Here is a 26,633-nt window from a genome sequence, read left to right as displayed (position 1 = left end):
TTGTGCATTAAGAGTTTATTTTATTTTTGTAATGGAACTGCACCATTGGTTACTCTGAGGTATTTAGCCAAAATCCAGTATATAGTCATTAAAATAACTACACTACCTTAGAGCTATGTAAAAACATTTGTACAAAATGTGTCAACTGTCAAATAAATACAGAAGTTTTGATATTTATGTAAAGAAAAGTGATTTAGATACTCTTACAGTTAAAAAAAACTTGCTGTTTCACACGTCTTAGGCAAACATTCAGTTTTACATTAAAACAGACCTCAAACTGAAGCCCAGGTACAGGTCAAATACAAATGTAGAAACTTAAAAGTGCCAACAAGCAAGATAATTCAAGTACGGTAAATGTTAAAAAATATATATATTTATTTCAGTTTTCAGATGCTTCCAACAGGTACAGGCCATCAGGATTTAAATAAGACAAGAAAACATTTGAGATAAAGGACAAGAAACATTTTGTTCCAGAATAAAATAGAAATTGTTAATCCACCATTTTAGAAACAGAAAAGTCCACAGCAACTTATAAAAAGAGACTTAGGAGTTTATTTCTGGTTTGAATATGGCCTGGAAGAATCACAAGTTACATCCCAACCGCCAGGCGATGATGACTTTTCTGTATCCATGCTCTGACTGTAGGCAGAAAGAAAATAATTGCCCCCTTCTTGGTTTTGACTTGCAGAAGAAATGGGGTATGTTGTTCCCAGGAAAGTCTGATGAGTGAGTACATTAAAGTGACTGAACTGATGGGACATGTTTAATGGTCTACTATAAACTTGGAAGTTACTGAAGGGAGCTTGTTCAACTGAGTTGTGTTTTTCTCCTTCAGCAGAGCATGTTGTAGGAACGGGAGTAACTGGCTGTATCTCTTCCAAGTCAATTTTAGGAGTCTTTTCCATCAAGCCAATTTGTGCTGCAGGAGAGAGTTCTGTAACTGATAAGCAGCTTTCTTTTGCACCTACTCCATGTGAGCCCTTGGCCTCTGTCTGCAAAGCTTCCAAATGAGCATCAGAGGCATCATTGCAGACTTCTATTTGTGATGTTTCATCCCCTGAATCCAGAGACATGTCCTCCTCATCCTTTTCATCGCTTTCTACAAGAACTACATTAAGAAAAAGAGAAAGGCCTATTCTATTGAAATACAAACTTTGGTTAGAAAAGCTATACACTACTCACACAGTGTTACGCTTCAGGTCTGCAAGTCCAATATCACTTAAGTCTTGGTCTTCTGCCACTCTGGTTCACTTAATCAACATACACACTTAACCCTCTGTGTGAGTGTCCAGTTATTCCGATGCTAAAAGCTTCTGCGCATTGTGTTCATGTTTAGTGTTGGGAAATCCCAACTCCCAGCTCCAAAGGGGTTAATGTCAAAACAGCATCTGAAGTTACACAGTAGGTGAGGATTTGATCAGACAATTAAAGGAGTACAATTACTGACATCTCAGTCCTTTTGTTACGCTCTCTAAAGCTATCATCATGTTTCCTTTTCCTGAAAACAGACGTTACACCACGCTGGCACAGGCCTGACTTTCTTGAACAGCATGTGAGGAGGCTCAGCCTGGCTGAAAGAACCCACTGAAGGCGAGGATGCCATCGCCGTGCCACAGTGGGGAGCGGGGCTGGGTGGAAGCCTGACAGCCTCTCGCTATCTGTCAACGCTTGCCTCGAATGTGCAGAAAATGCCTCTGTCACTCCCCTTGCTTCTTATCTGCTACTTGCAGAAGCAGCCTAAACTCATGTCAAGAGCCTGAGCAGCCCAGACTCATGTCAGGAGCCAGGACTACCCTGGGGAAGCTTATACTATTAACTGCCAGGGAGGAAACTGTCACGCGTACCTAACTAGATCATAACAACTCGTGCTCAAGAACTGTGGTACTGAGAACATTGTGCCGAACCACTGGAAGTTCCTCTTTCCCCTGTTGCTATGTTAAGCACTGTCCGCTCTTGTTTGTAACCCACATATGGCATTGGCTTTGCGAGTAGGCGAGCGCAGAACTTAGCGTTAGGCTACACGCGCTGTGACTACGCACTAATGAGGGTACAAACAAAAGGCCTGAATGCCGGCCCCCCAGAGCTCCCCTCAGCTGGCCTGAGACCCCCATCCTACTTGCTGCTGGAATTCCGAACAGGTTGTATCACCCCCCTTTATTGCTTACCCTACACCCTCTCCCCCTCTCCTCATGCCCCGTACCTCTCCCCACATCGCTACGTGGGTGCACTATAGACCATATATATGCTATTAGAATATTGTTAAGTGCAATAAAGTATGGAAATGCTGCTATAAGCTAGACTCGCCTGACCTTTGTCTGAGTCAGTGCAGTGAGCAAGGTCCGGTCCTCCATCTCACTCACCTGACAATCGTCAGTGAAGCGAGTTGCCATAAGGGAGGAGGCAATTACTGTTTCCCTGCTTGCACTGCTCGGGAACGGGGCACAACACCACGTTAGCCTGCAATTCTGTATTTAAGATCGCCTTTGGTGCTCCGTCCCAGCTGCTTCTCCCCCATCACTTAACACAGCAAGGGAGTAGCTTGAGAGTTGGGTTTTCCTTGCCCTCTGCGGCGTTCATGTACAAGGGCAAAGGCCGCTATTGCAAGGACCTCCACCCCCCGCAGCTGATTAGCTAGAGGAAGTACAAGTGCGGTTAACGTTACCTGATTGTCTTTTGTGAGCATCAGAGGGGGGGAGGCTGTTTTCTTCAGTAACCGAGTTGTGATACCCAACGAGACTTTTAAAGTTTTGCATAAAGTCATCAACAGTCGCAACCACTATTCCATTATCAACATAATTTGAAAGGGTTTTGAGATTCTTTTCTAAACACATAAAAGGAGATTTTGTATTAATGTTTAGCACGTATTATCAAAAGAGGGAGAGAAGTATTCAGAAGTTTGGGGGTTACCTGTTAAGAAGACAACGTGTCTCTGCTGGATGTTTTGAGCCTGAAGCCTGATAAGGCAGTCCAGTTCTGGAGCATTTCGAGTCTGAGAATCACAGTTATGGTAAGACAGAATCTCAACCAAGTGCTTCTTTTGATGGGTATTGAGAAGGGTCAGCAGACTCAGGGCGTTAGCATTCATTCTGCAATGGGGGAAAAAGTGAACTATTAGACAGACACTTGATTTAAGGTCAGTCTGAATATTAAAATTAAGTCAAAAGACAAACGTAAGAGTAAGTTCCACTTAACTGGGTTTTGGAGAGCACAATTAAAGCTGAAGTGCTTGAACAACTGGTATTTGAAGAACACCACTTACCTCCCCAGCTCTTTAAGCTTTTTTTGTATTTTGCAGTGGACTTTCCACTGCCATTTCCCATCTGGGGTATTGAGATCCTCCAGAAACTTTAAGAACTGTTTTAGTTTATCTGTTTTGGAGATATTGAATAGAAGTTAAATTTTGTGGTATGCAAACTGAAAATACTGCTTCAGTATATACAAAAGGCTTCTTTCCATTTTGATCAAAGAACAGTTGCACGACTATGAACATCAGCCTAGGACTTCAGGATTTCTTCCTCGCAGATGAGCCAACAACAATATTCTAAAACTGCTTTTTTGTAGGTCAGATGCCTAACAGTGGCATCTGCTTACGTAAAAGCTGAATTCAGTCATGTGTGGTCTGCCTTGCTCAAATATCTATTTAAAACACTGGTAACTTCCTTAAGTATACAATTTCAAATGAAGGAAAAGTGAAAAAAACGTAGTTTTTCAGTGTATTTTTTTTCTAGCATGTTTGCGGATTAAGAAATAAAAGGTTCCATGTATATAACTACACAATCTAACACAAACTTAGAGAGACAGGATCTCCAAGGTCACATGTTCCCTAGAAACACGTTCTCCAAACAGGCCACTGAGGTAGGAGACTGAATGAGCTGAAGTTGTCCAAAAAACCTCACAAAAATTAGATGGAAGACTAGATTCTTCCCTGTGATGAGTGCGGCACCTCTCTTGCATACGAAAGTGTTAGGGGGTTTTTGTCTGTGTTTTAAAGCTTCAGAAAGCATCACACTTACCTGTCGTGATGGACTCTGGATTAAGGACGGATTCATCTGACACAACAAAACCACCAGACACAAATAGTTCATTGTAAGTGTGGTTTTTCACATCATCCAAACTATCGACACCCGCAAAGCTGACACAGGAAAGCCTCTTCAGAGTTACTAAGCCAGGTATCTGTTTAAAAATGTTACAAATCAGTGATGTATACCAAAGACCATACAAAAAAAAAAAGGAACTACAGAACTCTCCTAGTTACTAATACCAAATATCAAACTTCAAAAGACATTTTCAAAGAGTTACTAATTTTCCTCTTGCCTTTTTGCTCTCACAAAACATTACAGGAATGAGACAATAGAGCTTGAGCACTTAGAATAATTTTCCTTTTTCTCCAGCACGGAAGCATAACCACAAACCACAGTGTCAGGAACACCGCAGGTAGCCCAACGGCTGCCTTAGCTTGCCCTTGGAGCATCAGCCAGCTAGAAGTAGAACTGCTCAGGCCTCTGTACGACTTCACAGCTGCTAAGGATAAATATGCACATAGATGGAGGTGGAAGAAGTTACAGGTACAGGACAGAACAAGACTGGGTATTTACCACAACCAGTTCTGTTTCTTCAAATGGCAGCTGAACACAGGACATGGTTTAAATGCTCTGCGGTTAGGAGAAAGCAGCCTTGCTCAAAATGAGGTCGTCTCAGTAAGCTTTAACAGTAGCTTTCTACAGTACAAGTTTACTTATGTGAAATACCTTATGGATGAGGTTGGCGATGTCTTCATTTTGAATAATTATCAAGAGTTTATCTAAAGCAGCTCTTCTTTTAAGGAACTGTTCCGGATGGCACTCCGTATTACCTAACTTTGTAAGATATTCCTAACACCACGGAAAGAGAAGATGGTGAAGAGGAAGTGAATAGGTAGTTCAGCCAAAACAATCCCCACATGGTGACGGTGTTAAGTTTTCCACTCAAATGAATCTCAGAGGGACTGGTTTCCTTGTCTTTATGATTAATGTCATCGGAAGACTGCAGTCACACAGAAATGGGCTGTTTCAGCAAGTCAGTTATTCTTACAGAATCACAAATTTATGGCCAACTGACAAGCCTATCAAACCTGCATGAGTTTCCAAGTAAAGCCAGAAGTTTTTATTATTTTACTTTCAACTTCCATTTTCTACATTTAAATACAGTCTCCAAAAGTTCCCTGTACTATTATCGGGGGGGGGAAGGGGAAAAAACCCTAAACCACACACACAGAGTTTTCATACATTCTTCCTAAAATAGTAAGCAATCACGTTTTTGTCCTTGTTAACCTTTTTTCCCCATAAGGTTACCCCCTTGGCAGTATCTTCAGAAAGAACCAAACTCCAGCCTGTTCTGCTTTCCAACGATAAGAAAGAGACTTGTGTCAAAAATGTAAGCAAGACTACCTCAGAAGCCCAACTGAGAAATGGGACAGGGCAGCCTACTTTCACAATTCAGCCTTTTTTGAAAAAAATTTCAGTCTACGTTTGCAAGTCCAGTTTCGTACATTCTGATCTGAAAGGCACTCTGTTCTATTTTAACACTAAAGCGAGGCTGAACTGGAACATACTTACCTTGATTTCTTTGCAGAGAATGCTTTCCTCCTCTTCATGAATATAAAATTTCACAGTGTTTTTCTGTACATCTTTAATAATTTTGACCAAACTGTTAAAAACTTCAGGTTTTAACTGGCTTATAAAATCAGAAAAGGCTGGTTGGGTTGAAATGCTTAGGTTCTCTGGGGATTTCTGTGTCTTTTCTGGTGGCTCCATCAGATCACCACTGGAAGAGGTTTGATCAGATGTCAATATATCCTCTGGTTTAGCATTCATGTGATCTACTTCCTCCTTCACTAGGGGTAAGCTTGACAAACGCTGCTCATTAGAATCCAGATCTTCCACCACATTATTACACAATGGCTCTGATAACAACGCCGTGTCAGAGTCCTTGCAAACAGGTAGCGTGTCAGGGGGAGGATTCAGTGCAGCGTTACTGACCACTTCTGCCGATTCAGGACTGGAATAAATTGGTGGAGTATGCCTAACGCATGAAGAGGACAAAATAACACTATTCAACTTTTCACTCAGTGTCTCTATATATTCTTGGACAGAAATCTCTGATGCCTGTAAACATATGTATTCAGAAAGTCTCATTATCCTCTCTCGGGCAGAGAAGACTGGTGTGGACATACCACTAACATAAGCAATATTCTTTTGCTGCAAAATTTCCTGAATCTTTCTTGCAAAGAGATTATACTCTTCTAATAGTGTAGTCTCTATTATTGCACTAATGGAATGCTTAGTTGTAAAAGGGTGATCTGCTAGCCCACACTGATCTTCAAGTTTCTCCACTTGTCTTGTATAAAGTCCATCTTCTGCTGTCCCCTTTTGTGTGTCTGAAAATGGAGAGTATGGAAACTGATAATCAGAACTTCTCTGTCTATTTATTACCCGGGGGTCATTAGGAAAGGCATCCGTTGGCGGTAAATACACCAGTGGTTCTTCTGGTGATTTCAGACCTATATAGGAAGAGTTAATCATCATCATCTCATGTTTGAAAGTCACACACTACTGATAAACTAAAACCTCCAAACCACAGTTTTAGAACAGCATTACTGTTGTGCCTCCCCCCACCAATCAACTTAAATCCAAAGACTAAATTGTTACTGTCTGCTGAGGTACAGAAGCACAGAAAATTTAATAGCTCCTAAGACAGTAAAACAATAAAGTCAAAGTTTGCTCAGAAAAGCAGAACACAAGTAATTTTCCCAGAGATAACATCTGAGTAAGTGTAATAGGACTATTATCAGTTTCAAAAAAAAAAAAAAAAAAAAAAAAAAAAATTAAAAAAATCAGAAATCAAGCAGGGTGACAAATTATTCAAATATTTTCATTTGCTACTAGGTTATAATCAAAAGGCTTACTTTAGCCACACACAGCCTTGGGGAGTTAGACTGCAAACTGCATGTTTGATCTCACAACTGGTTATTGGCTTAAAAAGGTAGGATCCAAGTCTTATGCTAATTATTGATACACAGAATCAGTTATGCTGCAAGGAGCACTGAAAACCTCTCATAGTCCAAACCTCAGATAATTTCTACAGCACTGTTTCTTCACCATCCACACTCAAAACTATGGTTTTGTTTCTTTTTAAACCAAATTTAACGCTTTGTAGCAATTAATGACAGATACACACAGATACTTCAGACACCTACAGGTATTTCACTATACACCTGTTCCATAAATACTGCAAAGGAGGTTTTCTTTGTTGGTTTTGTTTACTTTTTTTTTTTTTAGTTTTTTTAAGTGTTGTATTACTGTTAAAGCTAATACAGTTATAAGCAGAAAACCACATTTCTGGAACAGAAGCAATAACCAAGATAGCATAGACAGTTTCTAAAAGTTAGCATTCTTTTGGAATGCAGTAGTTTTTGTAGCCTGTTAAGAAAGTCATATTGAGTCCCTAATTTGATCATTTGAACATCTGTCACTACCAGGATCCCTTTATCAAGGTGACACTATCACCTCAGTTACTTTATGCTACTACAGTTGTACAGAGAAAGCAGAAATGTGGTTCCATTTAATTCTTCTTATCAATGAAAACTGTATGTTCTTTCTTCATCCTCCAGAGCACATCCTTTGAGTTACCCCAAATTTCTAGTTTTCTTTAAAAGCACTAAACGCAGATAAAAATCAGGTTATTCCAACTAGTTCCACTCTATTTTATTTGAACCTTTTTTCTTGCCCTGTACCTTCAGTGTTGATCTACACCTTTTGCGCACAGAAGTATATTAATTTTAGAAGACCTTGAAGAACTCAGTACCAAATTATAATTTCAACAAAGTAAGCTTAAGTTTATGCTCATTTGAGATAAAAGGTACTTGAGAATGTTACGCGTCTCATTCTTCTTGAGCTGCTCAACACTTACAAACTACATCACTATTGTAACCAAGAAAAACATTGTACCCTAAAGCAAGCCTTAGTAAGATTAAAAGCTATACCGTGGCTTCAAATTTGGGGCTATTTTTGTAACTCCTTACATTTTAACATAGCTATATCAGTTGGATACCAGTTTTTAGCAATGAAGTTTTGTTCTGTGGCTCTTCCTGACTGCACCCCCAACACAGGTAAAATTTCAAATCCTAAGGTTATTGAAAAAATTAATACACAATCCACTCATCCAGATTTGACGGAAAGTTTCTGTAACAATTATATTAGGAAAAAAGTTTTAAAGATATATATGATTAAGAACTGAATAGATTATTCTGCAAAGATTATTTAAGTTTTCCAGAAAGAAACTTTATTTTAGAAAAGAAAGCCTTAGTTTTTACTAAAGGTTTTGATTAAAAACCATTAAGCAGAATTTAAACAGAAAGATATACTGCTGAATGTGAAATCCAAAATCTTTTCTAAAATGTAAAAAACAGGATTTAAAAAAAGGATGATTTAAACCAAAGTTACCCTTATTTAAATAGAATTTTCTGAAGAGAACTTAAATACTCTATTTAAATAGAATACTCTGAAGGTGGCATCCTTCACAGATCTGCACCTTTGGGCCACAAGTCTTCGCAAAAAAACAAATGCAAGGAGCAAAACCCAAACAAACACACACACACACCTCAATAACTATTAAAGTATGATTTATGATTTCAAACATACTCTTTGTTGGTAATACCTTGTAACTGGATATGTCAAAAAAACCAGAAAGAGAACTGACTGATAACATTCTTAGAGGGAACAGCTGTTTAAGGGCTGCTGAAGTAGTTATCCTTGCAGATTAGAGTAAAATTCTTCACTGCTTAAGGGACATCCTCCTACAGTGACACTAGAAAGAGGATTCTTGGGTAGATTTTGAAATCAAAAGTTCAAACATGACCTGCCAAAGAAAGCCTAGAACATTCTGTGTCTTTGTATCCAAGATTAATCTAATCAAAAGCCATCACTTTTAAGAAAGTCCATTAATGCATTAATTGTCTCTTACAAGAGAAGGAAGAATAAGCAAGAACAAACACCGTTTTCGTGCTTAATGTCTAAAGCCAAAGAGGAGTCTCAAATTCAAACCAACACTGAGTTAGGATGGGTTTGTTAAAATGCACATGTGCCCAAGTTAGCTTTCAAAAATAAGACTCAGATTTGCTTACTACTGTCAGAAGTTTAGATCACGTAAACATGAAGAAATGAACAATAACCCGATACAGAAGTGGTCCAGACAAGTTGAGGACCTATGAACAACTATCTCCTCCAACAGTTTCTGATGTCCTTGGGGAAGAAGCAAGACAACCCCCCCACACTTCTCAAGTCACAAACTATGAGGAGTTAAGTTCTTAACATAAGTTTAGCTGAACACGATCCCTGTATCAAAAGTAAACCATATTTTTGTTTAAAAAGAAAGAACGAGAGCTAATTTGCCCTCCTGCAAAGATGAAGAAAGACTGATGTTCTCTGAACTAATTTCTATAGCTACCTTGCTACAGAAATAAAAGACATGAAGAAGCCATCAGATTTAGAAAGCAATCTGTTTCAGAAAAGAATGAAGCTTCCTTTAAATAACATTACTGAATTGATCTTAATTCCCTAGAATAAAAATTCAAAGCCCTCTAGAATACACTATACAGGAAGAGATACCCAGTAAAAATCGAGTGCCAGTAGCCCAAAACATTAAAGTCTCTTGACTCTCCTACAGCCTTCTTGATGTACTTCAATAAAAAGAGTCCACTTGCTGAACAGTGTATTACGAATCTGATTTTCTGATGAAAATTCAAAACCAGGTGAGAATATGAGCTGCTTGGTAGTTCAGGCCATAATGACATACGCAAACTGTCCCACCCACTCTTCTCACCTGTCTGTTTATTTTCATGTTTTTACATCTGATCCCCTTGAACTCTTCCTGCCCCTCCTGAAGGACAGCACCAGTTAGCATTTGTAGAGTTTCTTGGTATTTATATAGCACCTTTTACATGATCATATTGCAGGGATAGTCAATACTTATTGCAGCAAGAGCTGATTTGAAGAACTGACCTTGTAGGGACTCAAGAAATCCAGTGATCTTTAGCCAATCTCTTTCATCTCTATAGAAGAGTACTTCTGCCTCTCAGAAGACTTCAGAGACATTTTTTTCCAGTAAGATTTGTTCTGAAATGTGTCAGTCAATGACTAACCCTTGCACAAACTCCCACATCCAGCATCTACAATGTATTACAGTTTTTAGATGCTTAATCATCCACTTAATTAGTTAGCTCAGCAACCACATCCTCATCTATATGCACAGTGGCCATTTCCTCCAGAAGTAAAAGAAATAATGTCCTATCCAAACAACTTTGCAGTCTCCATACTTTGTAACTCAGCAAAACATCAGAACAGATTTTTAAATGTTTGGCCCTTAAAGAAAGTACAGAAAACATTATCTAGAACTACCCTGCCGTTTTGCTGAAAGGCCTCTGAATACTGTGAGGGGAAAAGTGTTTCCCCTGCCCTCCTCCCTTCTCAGCCAAACAAAAAAGAGCTGCTGAACTACACAACTGGACAGGTATCAGAAGTGTCCCAAGAGACAGATTCCAGCATTCCTGGAACACAATCAGAAATCAGTAAGTTTTTACTTGGAGAATGCAGTTAAATTCTATCTGGATTTAGTCATAAGATGACTTAATTTGTAGCCTTGAAGTTAGAGCTCTTGATGACTGTTCCTACAGCCCAGTTTCCACATCCTTCAAATCCATGCTTTTATGCTCTCCCCAAACTTGACACTGTTGACTCATCAAGAAGTAGAACAAGAAGCTGCTTCTGTAAGATTATTTAAGACTTAAATGTTTAGATAAGGACAAAGCACTTTCAGTGGAAGACCTTAATGCAATAAGAAGTAGACTACTTTCTATAAGGAGAACACGTTTTTCATTACTTTTCTGGATTGCTAGTTGCAATTATCCGCCCATCCAATCTTTCAGCAGAACCTAGCAAGTTCAAACACTGAATTCAAAACAGTTATGTACCTCACTAGATAATTACTCGACCATTCACATTTCTAAAATATGTCAGTACATACCCAAAGCAATATTCTCCACCAGTATCTGTTTTCATCCAGCAGATTTCTGTATTAATCAATTATCAGAAACAACTGCATAGGCCATATCTATGCTTGTATACCCAAGTACGGGATCTATGAAAGATACAAACCTCTAGAACATGTTTTCATTCACTATTTGTAGCAACATAAGAGTTAAAACCCATCTTACCTGTAATTGGTATAAGTTTCCAGTGCATTCCAACTTCTATATTATTTGAGTTGGAAAGTTGCCTGCGATAAGCATTTTCTATAGGTGTACTAGGACAGGGACTGTAGTCTTCAAAACTACTTACACTTCCAGTGCTTGCTTCCTAAAAAAAAAAAAAAAACAAAAAAACCAAACACAAACACCAATAAAAATTCTCAGCTCAAAACTTTTATTTTTTGGTAACTATTAAGCTTTTACATTCTGAACAGCTGAAAGTAAGAACGCACCTGAGTTCACCAGCATATTGGAAATTTTGCCATCAGTCATGTTAAACTTGAAAATGTTTACACGAAGTACTTATATATTTCATTTACCTGTTTGATAATTCCTGAGACAGATGTCTTTGCTGATGGTCTATCACTAAGTAAATGAGGCAGAGCTGAGCACATGCTTCAGAGTACAGAAGCTGGGTGGGGCAGGGAGGAAAGGAGGCAAAGAGGGGAAAAAAATTAGGAAAACTGCTCCTTCGCCTTTTTCAGGCTGCTATCTTGATAGCCGACTAAAGCCATGAGATGTTGGCATTCCCAAGGAACTGCCTGCAACAAGTATTAAGCCCTTGAACAATCCAATTTCATCTGGCATTCCAGATGGTTAGAAGCAAACCAGCATGGAGATTACAGGTAGGACAAACTTTCTCCCGCTCCATGACTTAGAAACCGGGCTTTCTGTAGAAGTATCAGTAACAGAGATCATAGAACAACCACTCTGTAGAGTAATGACATCAAGTGAGCAGCTGGGGCACTCTGAACCCTAAGTACAAGAGCTTTCTTCAAAGGCTGTTCTGCCAGTCATATGCTGTCATGAAAAGTATGCATGGAACACATATACGCCACTGCACCAAGAGGGCACATAAGGAGAGCTAGGCATGCGTGTAAGTGCTCAGAATTTTTCAACTCTACTCCCACCAGAACTAAATAATGCCAATTCCCCAACCATCTTAAATATCCATAGAGCATTCAAGAACATCCACTGTGCACACTTCTTGGCACTTTCTCACTCAGACGCTGCTAGAGGGACAGAAACAAGTCCATCATCTTTTCCACAGTACAAGACTGAAAGAGGAGGACTGCAGGATCCTCACTTGTGCACACAAGTGAGGGGTGTTTTCCTGCCTTATAAAATGCCTGCTACTATCAGGTAGGAGCGAGAATACACTTGGAAGAGGATGGACCAAAACCAGTTCCCAAAACTGGTGCAATAACTACAGTTAGAGCAAAAGGATGCTTGAGGATTGTAAAGCAGGAAGAATCACTTTACTAACCCTGAGGTGTTGTCACTAGAAAAGGTCACGAACTCACACACAGAAACAGTCAGCTGAGGTAAGCTGTTGCCATTGGTGGTTTTGTTTGTTTTTAAGATAACAGTCCAGAACCTATAAAGCATATTTAGTTTCCAAAGATAATCAACTTAGTTTTGCCAATCTGTTCTATCAAGATGAGAGAGCATGCTATCATTAAAAGGAAACAGCTTCTCAACTGTTGACCACCTATGGATAAACATTCTTGTTTATGACACCCCCAACCAACTCTAAATATCAAATACAGATTGCAGTTTGACTTCTTCCACTTTCTTGCTTATGTCAAAAAAGCAACAGGTGAAAAAAGTTTTGAAATTATACAGCCTACGACTAAGATATTTATTTTTTATTTGCATTTGCAGGGAGAAGGGGGAAGACTTCTAGGTGCATAAGCTTTGAAAGAGATTGTCTCAACTTAGATCTGGGAGAAGCCTGGTCAAAAAAAGGCTTGTTTCTGCACCCGAGATGGAATTTCATAATCATGACAAGTTGTCATATCCAAAGCACCTATCAGGTCTATAAAGTTAAAGACTAAGTAGTACACAATCATTAACGGCCTGCCCTGCAACCATTGCTGAGAGAGAGTCCATGTGGAAGAACAACCAACTTCCGGGAAGAGTAACTGCTAGGCAAAAGTGTGCTTCAGGGTTCAAACAACCTCAATACCCTAACCAGACCAAGAATCTCCCCCAAAGGAGGAAGAAGATGGAAGGCAGTATGTAAGCTGGTACAGTAACACTGTACCTGTCCCATGCAACAACTTCCTAAATAACTAAAAAACCACCACCACTGTAAGCAAGGTGAGAGCCAGAGTAAAGCATCTTTTTTCTACAAGAGAGAGAAGACAACTGCAAGGCTTTGGTCTCAGCAAAGATCAAAAAACACCCTCATACACAGCATTCCTCAACAGAATGAAGTTTTGCTGCCTATTGCTGGAACAGCTGCATATGAGACTTATTGTAAAGCTAGTGAAGAAGACTGACCATGGTTGCTTCCCATCTTTCAGGTATTCTTCATTATAATTCTATGACACAAAGAGCAGACAAAGAACCAGGAACACACATCTTGGAGTCAAGTAAGTTTCCATACATGCCCCTACCAAACAGAAAAGCTTCTTCACAGAAAGTTAGTGCTGATCTATGTTTACCTATGTAAAAAAATACAATTTTTTTTCATTGTCTCATAATATTTATGGAAATAGTACATTCATCATCATCATCTACTGAAATAGCAATTTCACTTACTTTTAAACGTAGCGTGTGTTCAAGGCCTACTTCATTAGCTGAAAGCCGTAAATCAACATCAACAGGGTAGGGTAAGAATGCTGCATCAGTTTCCAGTATCACTGGGCTCTGTGGATCCTTAAAGTTAACATTTTCAGCCTGAGCAGTATTAGGAAGCTCATGATCATCTTTGTCCTGTGCTGGAATGGATTCATATTCATATTTTTGTCTCAGATCCTCTTCAATTTCATCAGTGCTTAATCCTAAAGCTTGATTTACAGACTGTGCCAACGATGAATCCAAGTGTCCTGAACTAGCTAGTGTTTCTAAAAGCAGTTTAATGAGGCCATGTGTGTCAGTAACAGCAGGGTCGGATACATCTTGCTGCCTCAAGTCAGTATCATGTCCACCAAGACCAGTATTAATTGAGAAAACAGAGTGTGGCGAATCCGAGGTTCTGCCCCCTTAGAGTAGGGGGAGGAGGGGAAAAGTAATCCATTACTAAATTTTAAAATAAAAGCAAAACCAGGCCCCCCCCCCCCAAACACCTACCACGTACCCACAGTCTCACCCTTTAGCATCAAGTCATACAGTACACATACATTTATTTTCTTAACAAAAAAATTTTTGAACAAGTAGACATTGATAAAAAGGCAGTTTCAAAGGCTAACTGTCTCCCCCAGATAAATAATTACCTTTTTTTAGGTCACTCAATACCATACCATTTTATGTTCTAATAGAAGTCACATACTATGATCTATGTATTTTATGGAAACCTTGTAAAATTCTCCACCACATGTTGAGAGAAAAAGATTAGTTTCAGCAAAATATGTACTTCGCTCCATCCTATTACTGTTGCTCCAGAAGCTGATGTGTATCTCAATCCTTAACCTCACAATTTATCTCAGACTAAGCATAATTCTAAAACTTTACCATGCCTATTTATACTAAATGTAACTTTAGAAGAGGGATATTATTCTTCTACTCTTCCCCTTGGATGAGTAAATACCACAGGTATTTATTCCTGGAAAGAGATTGGCCAACGAACTACTTTAAGTACCTGATGAACTCCTAACTCATTTATCATATATGGAAATCTAATCATGTTTAGATGTTTAAGCTTAAGATTTTTTGCAAGACAAACGGATTACTTTCAGGATTATATAAAACCATGGTATTCAAACTACAGATAGATGTTGCTGGTTTGGTACCCCTGGAAGGAGTTAAGTCAAAATTTAGTTTTAAACAGATACTGATTACAGCCAGGTACAAATGCATTCACTTATTTCACATCAACAGTCGATGTAAAAAGACCCTGAAGGTTCACAGACTTTCAAGCAGGAATCCCAAGATCTAGCATGCAGCCTACCTTCCGTCTCCTCCATCCACACGTATCTTTTGTCCCTCTCAAAAGGGAATCTTATTCCTAACATCAGGCACTTCACCTTCCAAAGTGATTTAAGTACACATGAGAAAGACCAGTGCTTGATGTAATTTCCCCTCTTTTTTGTGCCACCCTTCTCCCCAATTTTCCCCCTTCTGAAGGAGGCCTGCATCATTGTCAGGGAAACTGAAATCAAAGAGGGTTTTTTGGCAGATCTTAAGTAAGTATCAGATAATATCTGTGACAATTATCTGAGGTTTGGATGTAGATAATTTCATGTACAGAATAATTCAATCTTAATATTGTTAGGTTGTTGCCTTTGTCCCACTACACGCATTCCTGGCTATTTCAGAACTTAGCTGTGCTCATGCTCAGAAGCTTAATTCTTCAATCTAAATTTATGAAGTATTATATGGGGTATTGGAGCCATAAAGAATTACAGCAATGCCTAAAGTCAAACTCTGCAAAAGACATTATGATACAGAGTCTGCTTACTACTTTATATTAGAACATCTTTGGACACTTCTACAGCTAAGAAAATTCTTTGGAAATCTGCCTTCTTTCCAAAAAGGCAGAACAAAAGCAGCTTCCATGACAAGTCCTGCTAACTTGTCTTTCTAGAAAGAGGCAACCCATATAAAAATAAACTGCATCTCTATTGATAGATCTCAGGCCAATGTTTAAATTAACTACCATGCACTAAAATATCCACAGTATGCAAAATATATTCAACCTTTAAAGATTAAATGTTAAGTATGCTTTGAATTACAATGTTTAAAGAGGAACTTTAAACAAAGACTTTCTTACCTTCATACTGACAACTATTCTCTGAAGATTCACTCATTTTTAAGTATTTCCGCAGATTTTCAGACTGTTTTTCCAGCTTCCTTTTCAGACCAGTTTTATTTCTAAGGTCTTCAGAATCAGAATCTCCACCTACATTTTTTTTCCTACACTGGATTAAGTTAATAAGTTCTTTGAGTCTATCGGGATCATAATCTCCAGAATGAGGCAGTTTTCGCTTGGCAACAGTGGCTTCGTATTTTGCACGGATTCTTTTCCCACTTTTTGTGTTGGCAAAATCAGAGTCTTCTTCTGTGGCTTCATAATCTGAGATGGGACTGAACTGTTGAAGTTTCCGATTTCCCTCCATCAATTCCTTAGCTCTAGAAACAGGTAGTTGATATGCCTCACAACCAAAAATATAGTTTTGCAAGGAGCTGTCAATATGAGATTTATTTTTTGGAGCAGAATAAAGAAATTTTTTGTCATCCAACCGTGATTCATACCGATATATTACAAATTCTCTATGTTTTCCAGAGCCACTACAGCATCTTTTCAAATACTCATTTATATACTTTTCCACAACAGCATTGAAATCTGCAGTAGCGTCTTTACGAGACTGGATTAAAGCAAAATGTAGAGATTGAATAAACTTTGTGAATTCTGGAATGATTTCCTGATTTTCGTGCAACACCATGGTAGTTGAATTTTTCTGTGTTCCAAATGGAACACTTTTTTGTGCTGCCATAGGAGAAAAGGGAATTCATAATTAAAATCAAATCATAAAGCTACAAATAAATGATGACTAGTTAGCAATATTCTGTATTATACATTATTTGGTGAAACACAGTTTGGAACGACTGTGGAAAAATAACCCAAAATCCAGGAAAGGGATTTTTTTGTGAAGTATTTTAAAAGTCAACCTACTTATAGTCTTGATGAATTGCTCATTTTCCTAATTTTGTGGTAACCTGTACCCTAGATACATATACCATTTCCAATTGAAATCACTTTACTGACCCTTCTAGAAGAAGGCCACTTCAAAGACTTACTGTTTACTAAGAAGCAGCCTAACAGCTCCCTGCAAGAAACATGGGAAGCATTACTCCTCCCTATATAATCCTGATGCGCTCATTGTGCTGCTTCTAAGTTCACTGGACCCTTACAAAATGATTCGGCTTCGTAACCCAGCAGGATCCTATAAAGATTTTGCATTCCTTTGCAAAGCAATACAACTCACTAAATCAAAGAGATGCCACAGGAGCACGTGCCAAGAGAAAGATTTCCCTGTCCTGGGACGCCATTAGATCCTTTTACCGCATCCTTGAAACAGCAGCTCAAGAAGGCTCTAAGTTATGCCCTCCTTTTAATTTATTTATTAATTTACACTCTTCCCCCTTCCAAACACCAACTGAAACTTTTCTCCATTCAACCATTTAAGCACCTCTGAAGACTCAAACCAGTGATTAATCTTGCGTTTGACAGAAATTGGAACTCACAAGCCTTTGAAATGTCACAGCAGCAAGAATTGGAGTATTTTTAAGGAACTGGCATGCACACACTTTAAATGTCTCTTACATCATACCTCCTCTTACCCAATCTATAACTGGTTGAATTTTCACAACTGTTACTTAAATAAGAAAAATGTAAGGGATTTATTAAAATAAGAAATACAGAGATAAGAATCTAGAAAGCTGCCAAGACTTAGGACAAGAACTTCTTTGTAAAATGCCTGGAAAGAGCTATGTTTTGACAATATCACTTCTAACTCACAGCAGGCCAAAAAGGACTGCATTCTGCTGCTAGTACTACTTACTGCAAATTTCAACTGTAAAAGATTGAAGTCTTATCCCAAAGCATTAAAGTTCTACTAAAGCCAAGCCCTTTCAGTCATCTTATATTACCTGGTTGTATCAATATTTTCTTTGCTCATTTACTCAGTTTTTGGTGCATATCCCAATGCAAAAAAAAAAAAAAAAGTTACAGGTACTTTAAAGACTTTCAGATGTTTTGCCCTTAATGATTTGATGGTTAAAGAAAGCCCTCAAATCTCTATAGTGCAATGTTATTACTAATGCACAGATCCCTTGGAATATTGATGCTCAGTTCTACTACAATAAGCAATCAAGAAATTCGAACAAAGTTCTACATTCTAAAATATGGACAAACTTAAAATATGTAGTGTGATAATTACTTTTTTTGAAGAAATATACACTTTTTGAACACCATCACCATGACCATAACCAATGCAAACTGTTATTCCTAGATTACACTGACAGGCTAGAACACTATGAAGTCCTCAACAGAATATAAACTACATTTGAATAAGCACATACACAACACTCTCAACAGTGAATAAACTTACTTGAGCTCATTATACCTCTAGGTTCTGGAAACAGAAACAATGCATGTAGCATACGGGGACGTGCAGTTTGGTGGTCTAGAACACAAGAAAATAAAATCAATTGAGAAGGAGACGACCGCTATGCTTCAAAAGTATTCCAAACCCCAACCCCCTAAAAAAAAAAAAAAAAAAAAACCAAAAACCCAAACAACTCAAAACCAAAAAAGCAAAAAAAAAAAAAAAAAAAAAACCCCAAACAACTCAAAACCAAAAAATCCCAGAGTATGCATACCATAAGGGGAACTCATTTGCCAAGGAGAAAGAAGAAAAAGAAATCCTCTGTCCAGAAGTGGTTTCACAAGAACCTGTTTTCAAGCCAGAAAAGTATACCATTTCAAACAAAGACATTTGCTCATTACAAATACTCTTACTGTCTGTAAACTAAATTCCATCAGTGGGTAGAGAGAAGTGTCCTGACACAATACTTTAAAATATGCCAGCGAGGGAATTCCAGCAAGATCATGGATCTTGTAGCACACGTCAATTACTAGTTAGTAAAATTATTTTTAGAAACAGGAATAGTCAAATCTGTTGCACTCACAAGTTTCTCTTTCTCTAGCTTTTGAAGTAAACCCTCCAAGTGACTACCAGAACGGGACTTCTCCACAACTTCATAAAGGCTACAGTACATGCCGTTCTTCAACACTGAAATAATACAAGGGTAGAAAGAGAAGGTAAGAAAAACAGAAACAAAATTATAATGCAGAAAACTTTAAAATTCTGAATTTAAAAAAATTAAGCTAGAACTATTTACCTTCTTTTGCTCCTAGGTAAGTTTCTTTATAGAACAATGCTGGTGAAATTTTTTTCTTCAGTTGATCAATGCTTACAACTTTTTCAACCTCAAGCTTCTCAGGACTGGAGATGAAGAGTTGGGAGAGGGAGAAAAAGAAAAAAATAAAGACCTTTTTTTTTCCCCCCCCATAGTCCTACCTTCATTGACCAAATAAGAACTATCAAACACACGCTCTTAAAAATCAGTTCCTTGGACTATCTTGTGAGCCAGTGCTGTTTATTCCTGCAAAGGAGTGTGTGTCACTTCAAAGGGAAAAACAAACAAAATGATGCTGACAGAGTTGCGTGCATGAACTAAAAGCAGCTCTGAACACGCATGACTCAAGAGTCTAGTCTGGCACATTCAAAGCATGTAGTCAAAGTGTATTTTAGATTTTCATCTCAATATATCCAAAATTCAGCAGTCTACTAGAAGGAGTTTTAACACAGAAATATTTTAAACTTACTCTTTAAACGGTAATACTCACAGCTTGCATGGAAGGAAAGGACACACTGCTGATTTCAAGGAAACATGGCACAAAAGTTTGCCTTTATTCCAAAGCTGTCCCCTCCACAATGTATAGTTAGATTTATCTAAATTAAATGGAGAAAGAAAGACTAAGTGAAACCACTTGCTAGGTGGGACTGAAAGGAAACGGAAGAGACTGATGAATCTCCAAAAGCAGTTTAGGGAAAGTTTCATCCCAATACCAGACCAGACAATAATATGTTAAATATTAAATTAAAAGGTAACTGAAAGGATGTTTACAATCCTATGTTGTTTTGACCTGCTCTGAGCAGAGTAAAGGAGGTTGGTATGTTACCTGCACCTGTCTATATAAGCATGCCCTTGACACCAACATCTGTGGAATTATATCCTCTTGCCTTACCTTAATTGTCAACCACTTTCATGCACATTAGTATTTTGCTTGAATGAGGTTCAAAAGAAAAGCAGGACAGAAGATCATATTATTTGAAGTGCCATTGAACAGCAGATTCAGGAACAGAAGATAAGTTCTTACTACTTCAGCTCATTCTTACCTGTACTTCTATCTGCGTTGAAGCTGTTTGATCTAACAAAAAGAAAAAAAAGACAGAATTACTAGGTTGAGACAGAAACTTCTGGCTACTGAATTTTCCATTAAGGATATTTTATCAATCTAACAAAATAGCAACACTGATAATTTGCTCTCTAACCTCAAGCTATCATCGCTGCAGCATCTTGTGCTATTTTAGATATCCTGATAACTATTTTTAGCACTACGTAGTACAGTCCCCACATCTGGATGCCTTCCTATCGGCATGGGTAATGTATTGTATTTGTGATCAACCACCCATTTAGATACTCTCTCCACAAACAGCAAGATGAAACCAGTGAAGAGTTCAGTGACAAAATACACAGAACATCAGAATAGCAAGCAAGATAATTCTGTGAGCATTTTTATGCCTGTGAATTTCCTCAGTGAAACAAACAAAAAAACCCACTTTATACAGGGATTTCACCTTGGCAGAAGGCAAGTAGGTGAAAAGAGCAGCAGAACTGCTTTCTACAGGGGCCAGCCTGCTGCAGAAACCCAATTTTGTCACCTCTTGCTTTGCATTAGAAGTATTATTATGCTAAGTCCCTGTGATGTGTCCATTCATTTCAGCACTGTTCATCTAAGTCATTTCTAAACTACTGCCAAGAGCTATGAATTCCTCATGCTGCGTGCAGTCTTTCCAAAACTCATTTCCTAGCTTACCTTGATGGGGGCAAGAATTTTGGTACTTGCACCATTTCATCTTTGTAAGTAAATGAAACCACAGCATAAGGACAAACATGTCTTGGTCTTCGCCTTATCTCATCAAAGCCATATTCATAAAAATAGTACTAGAAAATGAAGGGAACACAATGTTAAATTAGAAGTCCGGTAAACTGTATTTTGCAAATATACTAACAGTCTGGTACTGAAAGGCATACTCTGTTTCACAGGAATAGCTTACAAAATATACCTCACAATTAATTATTTAAATAAATAAAGGGAGTTTGTTTAAAACCCATTATGCCAAACATTTAATGGTATATAAAAGAAGTTATAAGTTACTATAATAAATCACATTTATGTTCCTTTTTACCAACAGCCTATTTCTTCATAAGCTGATACCTACAAAAAGAAGCTTTTAAATGCTGTTCTTGTACACACTTTATAGCACAATCAATTAAGGTAATTCTTTCACCTTCTCCTCCCTCCTTTATCAAACACCAACAGGATGGACACTACTTCAGGAGCTAATCAACAATGAAAAAATAATTTAGCAACATTTATTTGAAAGTATATTCTTGATGAGGTATAGGACAATTAACAAAAACAAACAAAAAAAAAATCACAGAGGAAAGTAAATATTGCTGAGTTTTGTAGTCCATCTTCAGTCACAAAATCCTAATGTTACAGAAAAGTGTTAATTAAGGCATGTTTGTAATGAGAAATTAAAACATTGATTTTCTAGCCATCTGATTCAGTGCCCAGCACTGATTTACAGAAGTCAAAAGAAGTTGCTTTCAAGTAAGTATCCTGAAATCTATGGACTTGATGGAATAATCTGACTGCAATAGATTACTGCAGTAACAGAGATGGAACAGCTGGAGGAACAGAGATGCTTAGAACTGACTCCATTCTCTCCTCCCTCACCATACGCAAACCTGAGAATTTGGTAAGGGAAACAAAAGAAAGAAAAAAAAAAAGAAAAAAAGAAAATTGCTGCTCCCTCCTAGCCAATGTTTTTCCTTTTAGGAGACTCATTTAATGCCCACTAGCCCATTCTACTTTTACACTTCAAACTCCACATGTCCCCTCCTCCCCAGCCTACATTCGAGTCCCCATGTACATTCCCTAGCTATTTCCTACTCCACCTACATCCTCATCTGAAAGAGATCTCCATCAGGTCCAGGTATATATAAGGGAAATGGGAGAGGCTGACATGTTGTTCTGCCATTTCTAATACAGGCATCTGTGGGCTACTGCTAAACATATACTAGACTTCAGCTTTACATGCTCAGTATTCATTGTATCTTCAGTAATTTTATCTCCATCATTTCAAAAGTCCTGTTTATAAAGTTCTTATATAAGAAGTAGTTAAGGCATGTTCAGCTTTCCTCTACCTGAGTAAGTTCGTAGGCTCGATAAGCCAACAAGGAAGTTACTTTATTTGCATTCTTTGAAACATGACACTCGTGCTTTGGTGTTGGATCTAACGCACTCTTTACTGTTGATTCCATTGCTTTCATACCAATGTGGTCGTATATGCTTTTCATTTTTCCCTGTAATAAAGCAGAAGAATTGTAAGCATAAACTTTTTCCTGAAAACTGACAAATTGCTTCAAGTACAAAAGGAAGTAAGAGCAGGGAAATAAAAACAGGCCATTAAAAAAGCCATTTATAGAAGCACATTATTTTCCTGCTTTCAAGGAAAACAAGACATTTTTGCCTTTCATAAAAATTTACTATGCTTTATTTAAGCTCAGTGTGAACACTGGATTTTAAACCTGGTAGGTTCTAGTTTCTCTATAAGCAGATAACTGCGTAAATGGAAGTTCAGTAAGTTAGGTTAAAACCACCTTTATTTTATCAGTAAGCAACATAATCTTTCAAAACCAAGCAAGATAAATTTACCTTTATTATTTTAAAAACAATGACATCTCCAGTTGCTCCAGCTTCTAGAGGATTAGGCTGCAATAAATCAGCATACCTGGAGATATATACACCTGAGTATAAAAAAAAAAAACCCAACAAACAAAACCAAAAGCCACATTATGCTGAATGTTAAAACATTATTAGAAGTTTAAGAAGCATTACATGTGACTAAAGCTCAATGTATACCAAACAATAAAGGTAAAACAATCTTTTTGGAATATGATCAGAATGAAGGTGTAAAAGGCATGTTCACGATTTGCCATTTCAAGACAACAGAGTAAAAGTTTACTTGCACCGACTGCAGCATGAAACACCACAGGAGAATACAGACACAAGCTCAATTTGAAAGGACACCCACATTACTGGAAGTGTTGCCGCCAAGAGGACAAGCCCTGCCCAAAGGCTATACAGATACTGTTTTCAGGTGTGGGTTTTTTTGTTGGTTTTAAACAGCTGAGGTCCTTCTGTAAAATGTCCCACTGCACAACGTTGAGATAAGCAGCGAAGGTATGATTGAAAAATAAGGCAGGAAAACACTGGCATCCTCAGCCATCTTTCATCCCACACTGTTGACAAAAATACACTGTTTTGGAATCGTGAATTGACACTGAAATAGAAAGGTAAAATAATTTCTTGCTTTTCAACACTTCAACCATAATTTCATAGATGTGAAGGCGTCAAACACACACAGTCGTTCATTGGTCTAGCTACCTCAGATCAAATAACTGTAACCGAACTCAGGTACTCAGAAAAGTATCCATTTTGCTTCAGTTCCTCTCATTCCAAGTCTGTATTTAACTGCTTTGAACATTTATCAGCTAAAACAGTAAAAAATTATGTGCTCATATACGTTTGTTCTCCCCCTGCCCATCTGTTCTGCTTTCAACATTCACACTGGCACCTCTGTATCACACTACTCTTACAGAGGATGACAAAATTATTTCTTAGTTTTCCATTTGAAAAGCTTTACAAAAGGAACTTTGCATCTTGCACTTTCAAATCTCTTAAACACCTCATGACTCTTCCAAGCCTCTAATTTATCTATGCTCTTCTTGGAATTGTGGATTCAAGAACTTCAGTTCTAACTACATCAATACTAAGCTGAGCTACTATTTCTCCTAGGTATTTCTGAATGCATATACATGTATGTGTGTGTGTATATATATATATATATGTATGTACAAATACAGAGAGGCACAGAGCCATAAATTGCATTAGTTCTTTGGCCTCCAAATTTTACTGGGAAGACACAATATATTGGTTTGACTTAAGGCAAAATGAGAATTAGGTCTTCCCTTTGGGAAAGGAATTTAAACGAACTAGTCAAAAACAGAGTTATGAAATAATGTTCTGATGTCAATCTACTTTGCTAAAAATACCTAGCTGTGATGTTCCTGCAATAAGTGATAGAAAAAGGACTGAAAGTTTACACAACTGCACCACATTATCTGCCAACTCATACTGAATAATACCAGTACATATAATCAAAAGATAGTTACCCATGGAAGGGCTGCCAAGAATTGTTATTTTGGAGTGGCCCACCTGCAGCCCCTTTTCGCATATGCTTTGGATCTGAAGAGAACAGACATTTTTTTTAATCAAGTCTATCAGGAAAGCCAGAATATGAACAGAACAAACAGTAAGAAACAACAGTTACAGACTTTTGATTGAGCTAAAAAAAAAAAAAACCCCAAAAACAATCTCCCAAAAAACCCCTACAAACAAAACTCCCGGGAGGTAAGACTAGTCTGAATTACTATATAAACTGTTAAACTGTGCAAGTCAAACACTCAGTATGAAGCAGTTACACACTCACCCGTATCTTAAAGAAATCAGCCTCCCTATACACCTTAAACACACTTTAGGAACATTAGTTGCTTTTAATACACAAAGCAGAAGTAAACCTGAAAAATGACTGAATACTTAAGAAAGAAATCGTGGCTCTGTAATAGCAGGAGGAGCACAGAAATTCCATCACTTTCACTAAAAACATATGACCAAAGAAGGGACATGGAAGATAAGAGATAAGGTCCATTTTCTAATATTACAGGTTACCTTCCCCTTAAGGTAACCTCTTTTTGACTCAAAAAACCCCCACCAAACCCACATCAAAATCCAACTGCAATAAAAACACGTGACATTCCTTTTCAATTAAAGAAAAAAACAAACCACAAAACCAGTAAAAACCCACATGCCATCCATAAAATCTATCCTTCTATTTATAAAACAGAGAAGATACTTTACAGAGACATGTAAATGGAGCCCCTTAAATACGGTGACATAATACTGTATCTTTCCCACCCTTATATACTTTCCAGCGCTGAATTTTGCAAAAATAATTTAAAGATTAGTAAGTGTGTCAATGAAAACACTCAGTTTAAAAAACCCCAAAAATTCTTACTTGAAAAAACAAGAGAAAGCATTTTATAAGCAGTTGTTTTCTTACCTCAGGCCGATCAACCATCAGAAATGCATAGGTTTCAGAAAGCTCTTTTTCTAGGCGACCATCAAATTTCAGCTCTCTGCGTTTTTCTGTGAACTATTATTACAGAAAGTTCTTAACACACGTAGACAGATTACTGCCGTCACATTCAAGTGTCAATGTCTTAAGGTCCCATCTACATTAGCAGATCCAAGTGTACAAAAATAATCAAAAGATAATTTGAATGAGACTATAGCATGCTAAAATTAAATTTTAAAAACATCATACCCGTGGGAAATACCACTGGCTTAATCTGCCCAAAGATTTCTTTGTGCTTTTGTTGTTTTAAGGAAGAGACACTCTTCAAACAAACCTGTGCAGTTATGTTTTAGTGTTATCTTTGTAGCATAACTATCCAGAAGCATCCAGCTCAATGCCTTCCATATAATCTTTGAAATTTCAGAAATAAGCTTTTTTCTCTTTTTAGGAGACAGACCATTATCTCTTACACTGTGAATGTACTTTTGCAGCTGCACCTCACTGCTACTGAGGTGGTTTTCATCAGTTGCAATTCTCCTTAGCTGTAACTGTAAGTATTATAGTAGCAGAAAAAAAATGCTTCAAGAGTTTACCTCATATTTTCAAGATAATAATTATAGCAAACCAATTATATATTCTATTACTCCACAGGTGAAGCTTTTTGGCACTGAGACTGAAAACTTATTTCACAGTCATGAAAGAAAGCCAAGGCTGGATTTAAGAGACATTAGATATGGTACAACAGAAGTGTTTCAACTTGAGCTGCTCCACTTACTAGTTCAAGTAATCAACTCTTAAGTACTACTTCTTGGAAAACAACATTACAGAGACTATGTAAACGTAGTATCAGAAAAATATTTTAATCATAAGTTTCACAGGAAGCATCAGGCCTTTCAAATAAGACACTATAACATCTTTCCAGGTTATTAAAAATACATAAAAATTAAGCAAATTTTTGAAAACTAAAACCGCACAAAGACAAGTGGTGCCAAATACAATTTTTCTTTTAGCCTTTTCTGAGTATCTGGCAGGCAAGATTTTAGATTGATGTAGTATTAAACTTGCCTGAAAAATAGCTGCTAACATTTCTGAGGATGCAAGTTTGCAATTAAATATCAAGCATCTAAGTAGAAAATAAGCTCCAGGTCTTTGCCTCCAGAGTCAGAAAAAACCATTAAATTTCAGTCGACTTGCACCTTATTCATAAAGAGAAGCCACAAATATACTCACTTCCTTTTCCAACAGTTCACTATGAACTAAGCTGGCTCTCTTGTAATTAAAACTGGACACTGAATTTGGTTCCAAGTACGATGAATGCAGAATCTTCACAACATCCTCAAATTCTCGAG

General features: G+C 37.7%; 1 protein-coding gene across 3 annotated transcripts; it reads right to left on the bottom strand.

The window, feature by feature from the left end:
* TASOR (transcription activation suppressor) lies at positions 1-26,592 on the bottom strand. Of its 3 annotated transcripts, none has more exons than XM_035894719.1 (22): positions 26,515-26,592; positions 25,270-25,362; positions 24,323-24,395; positions 22,803-22,894; positions 22,292-22,450; positions 20,895-21,022; positions 20,194-20,225; positions 19,641-19,746; positions 19,133-19,236; positions 18,920-19,023; positions 18,611-18,683; positions 18,340-18,414; positions 15,999-16,715; positions 13,829-14,007; positions 11,249-11,390; positions 5,595-6,538; positions 4,749-4,871; positions 4,014-4,173; positions 3,260-3,368; positions 2,908-3,086; positions 2,663-2,821; positions 1-1,108 (listed from the first exon to the last, which is right to left on the bottom strand). In XM_035894719.1, exons 2-22 carry the CDS (start codon positions 25,285-25,287, stop codon positions 552-554), a joined length of 4,233 nt encoding a protein of 1,410 aa, XP_035750612.1. In that variant the 5' UTR covers positions 25,288-25,362; positions 26,515-26,592; the 3' UTR covers positions 1-551. The 3 variants fall into 3 exon arrangements, with proteins under 3 accessions (XP_035750612.1, XP_035750614.1, XP_035750613.1); XM_035894721.1 differs by having other exon boundaries at positions 1,056-1,137; positions 13,829-14,271; XM_035894720.1 differs by having other exon boundaries at positions 1,091-2,821; positions 13,829-14,271.
* Positions 26,593-26,633: the final 41 nt, after the last annotated feature.

Source organism: Egretta garzetta, unplaced genomic scaffold, assembly GCF_000687185.1.
Source record: "Egretta garzetta isolate BGI_Z169 unplaced genomic scaffold, ASM68718v1 scaffold215, whole genome shotgun sequence".
NCBI classification, from domain to species: domain Eukaryota; kingdom Metazoa; phylum Chordata; class Aves; order Pelecaniformes; family Ardeidae; genus Egretta; species Egretta garzetta.
This window is presented reverse-complemented; position numbering and strand designations above follow the sequence as displayed.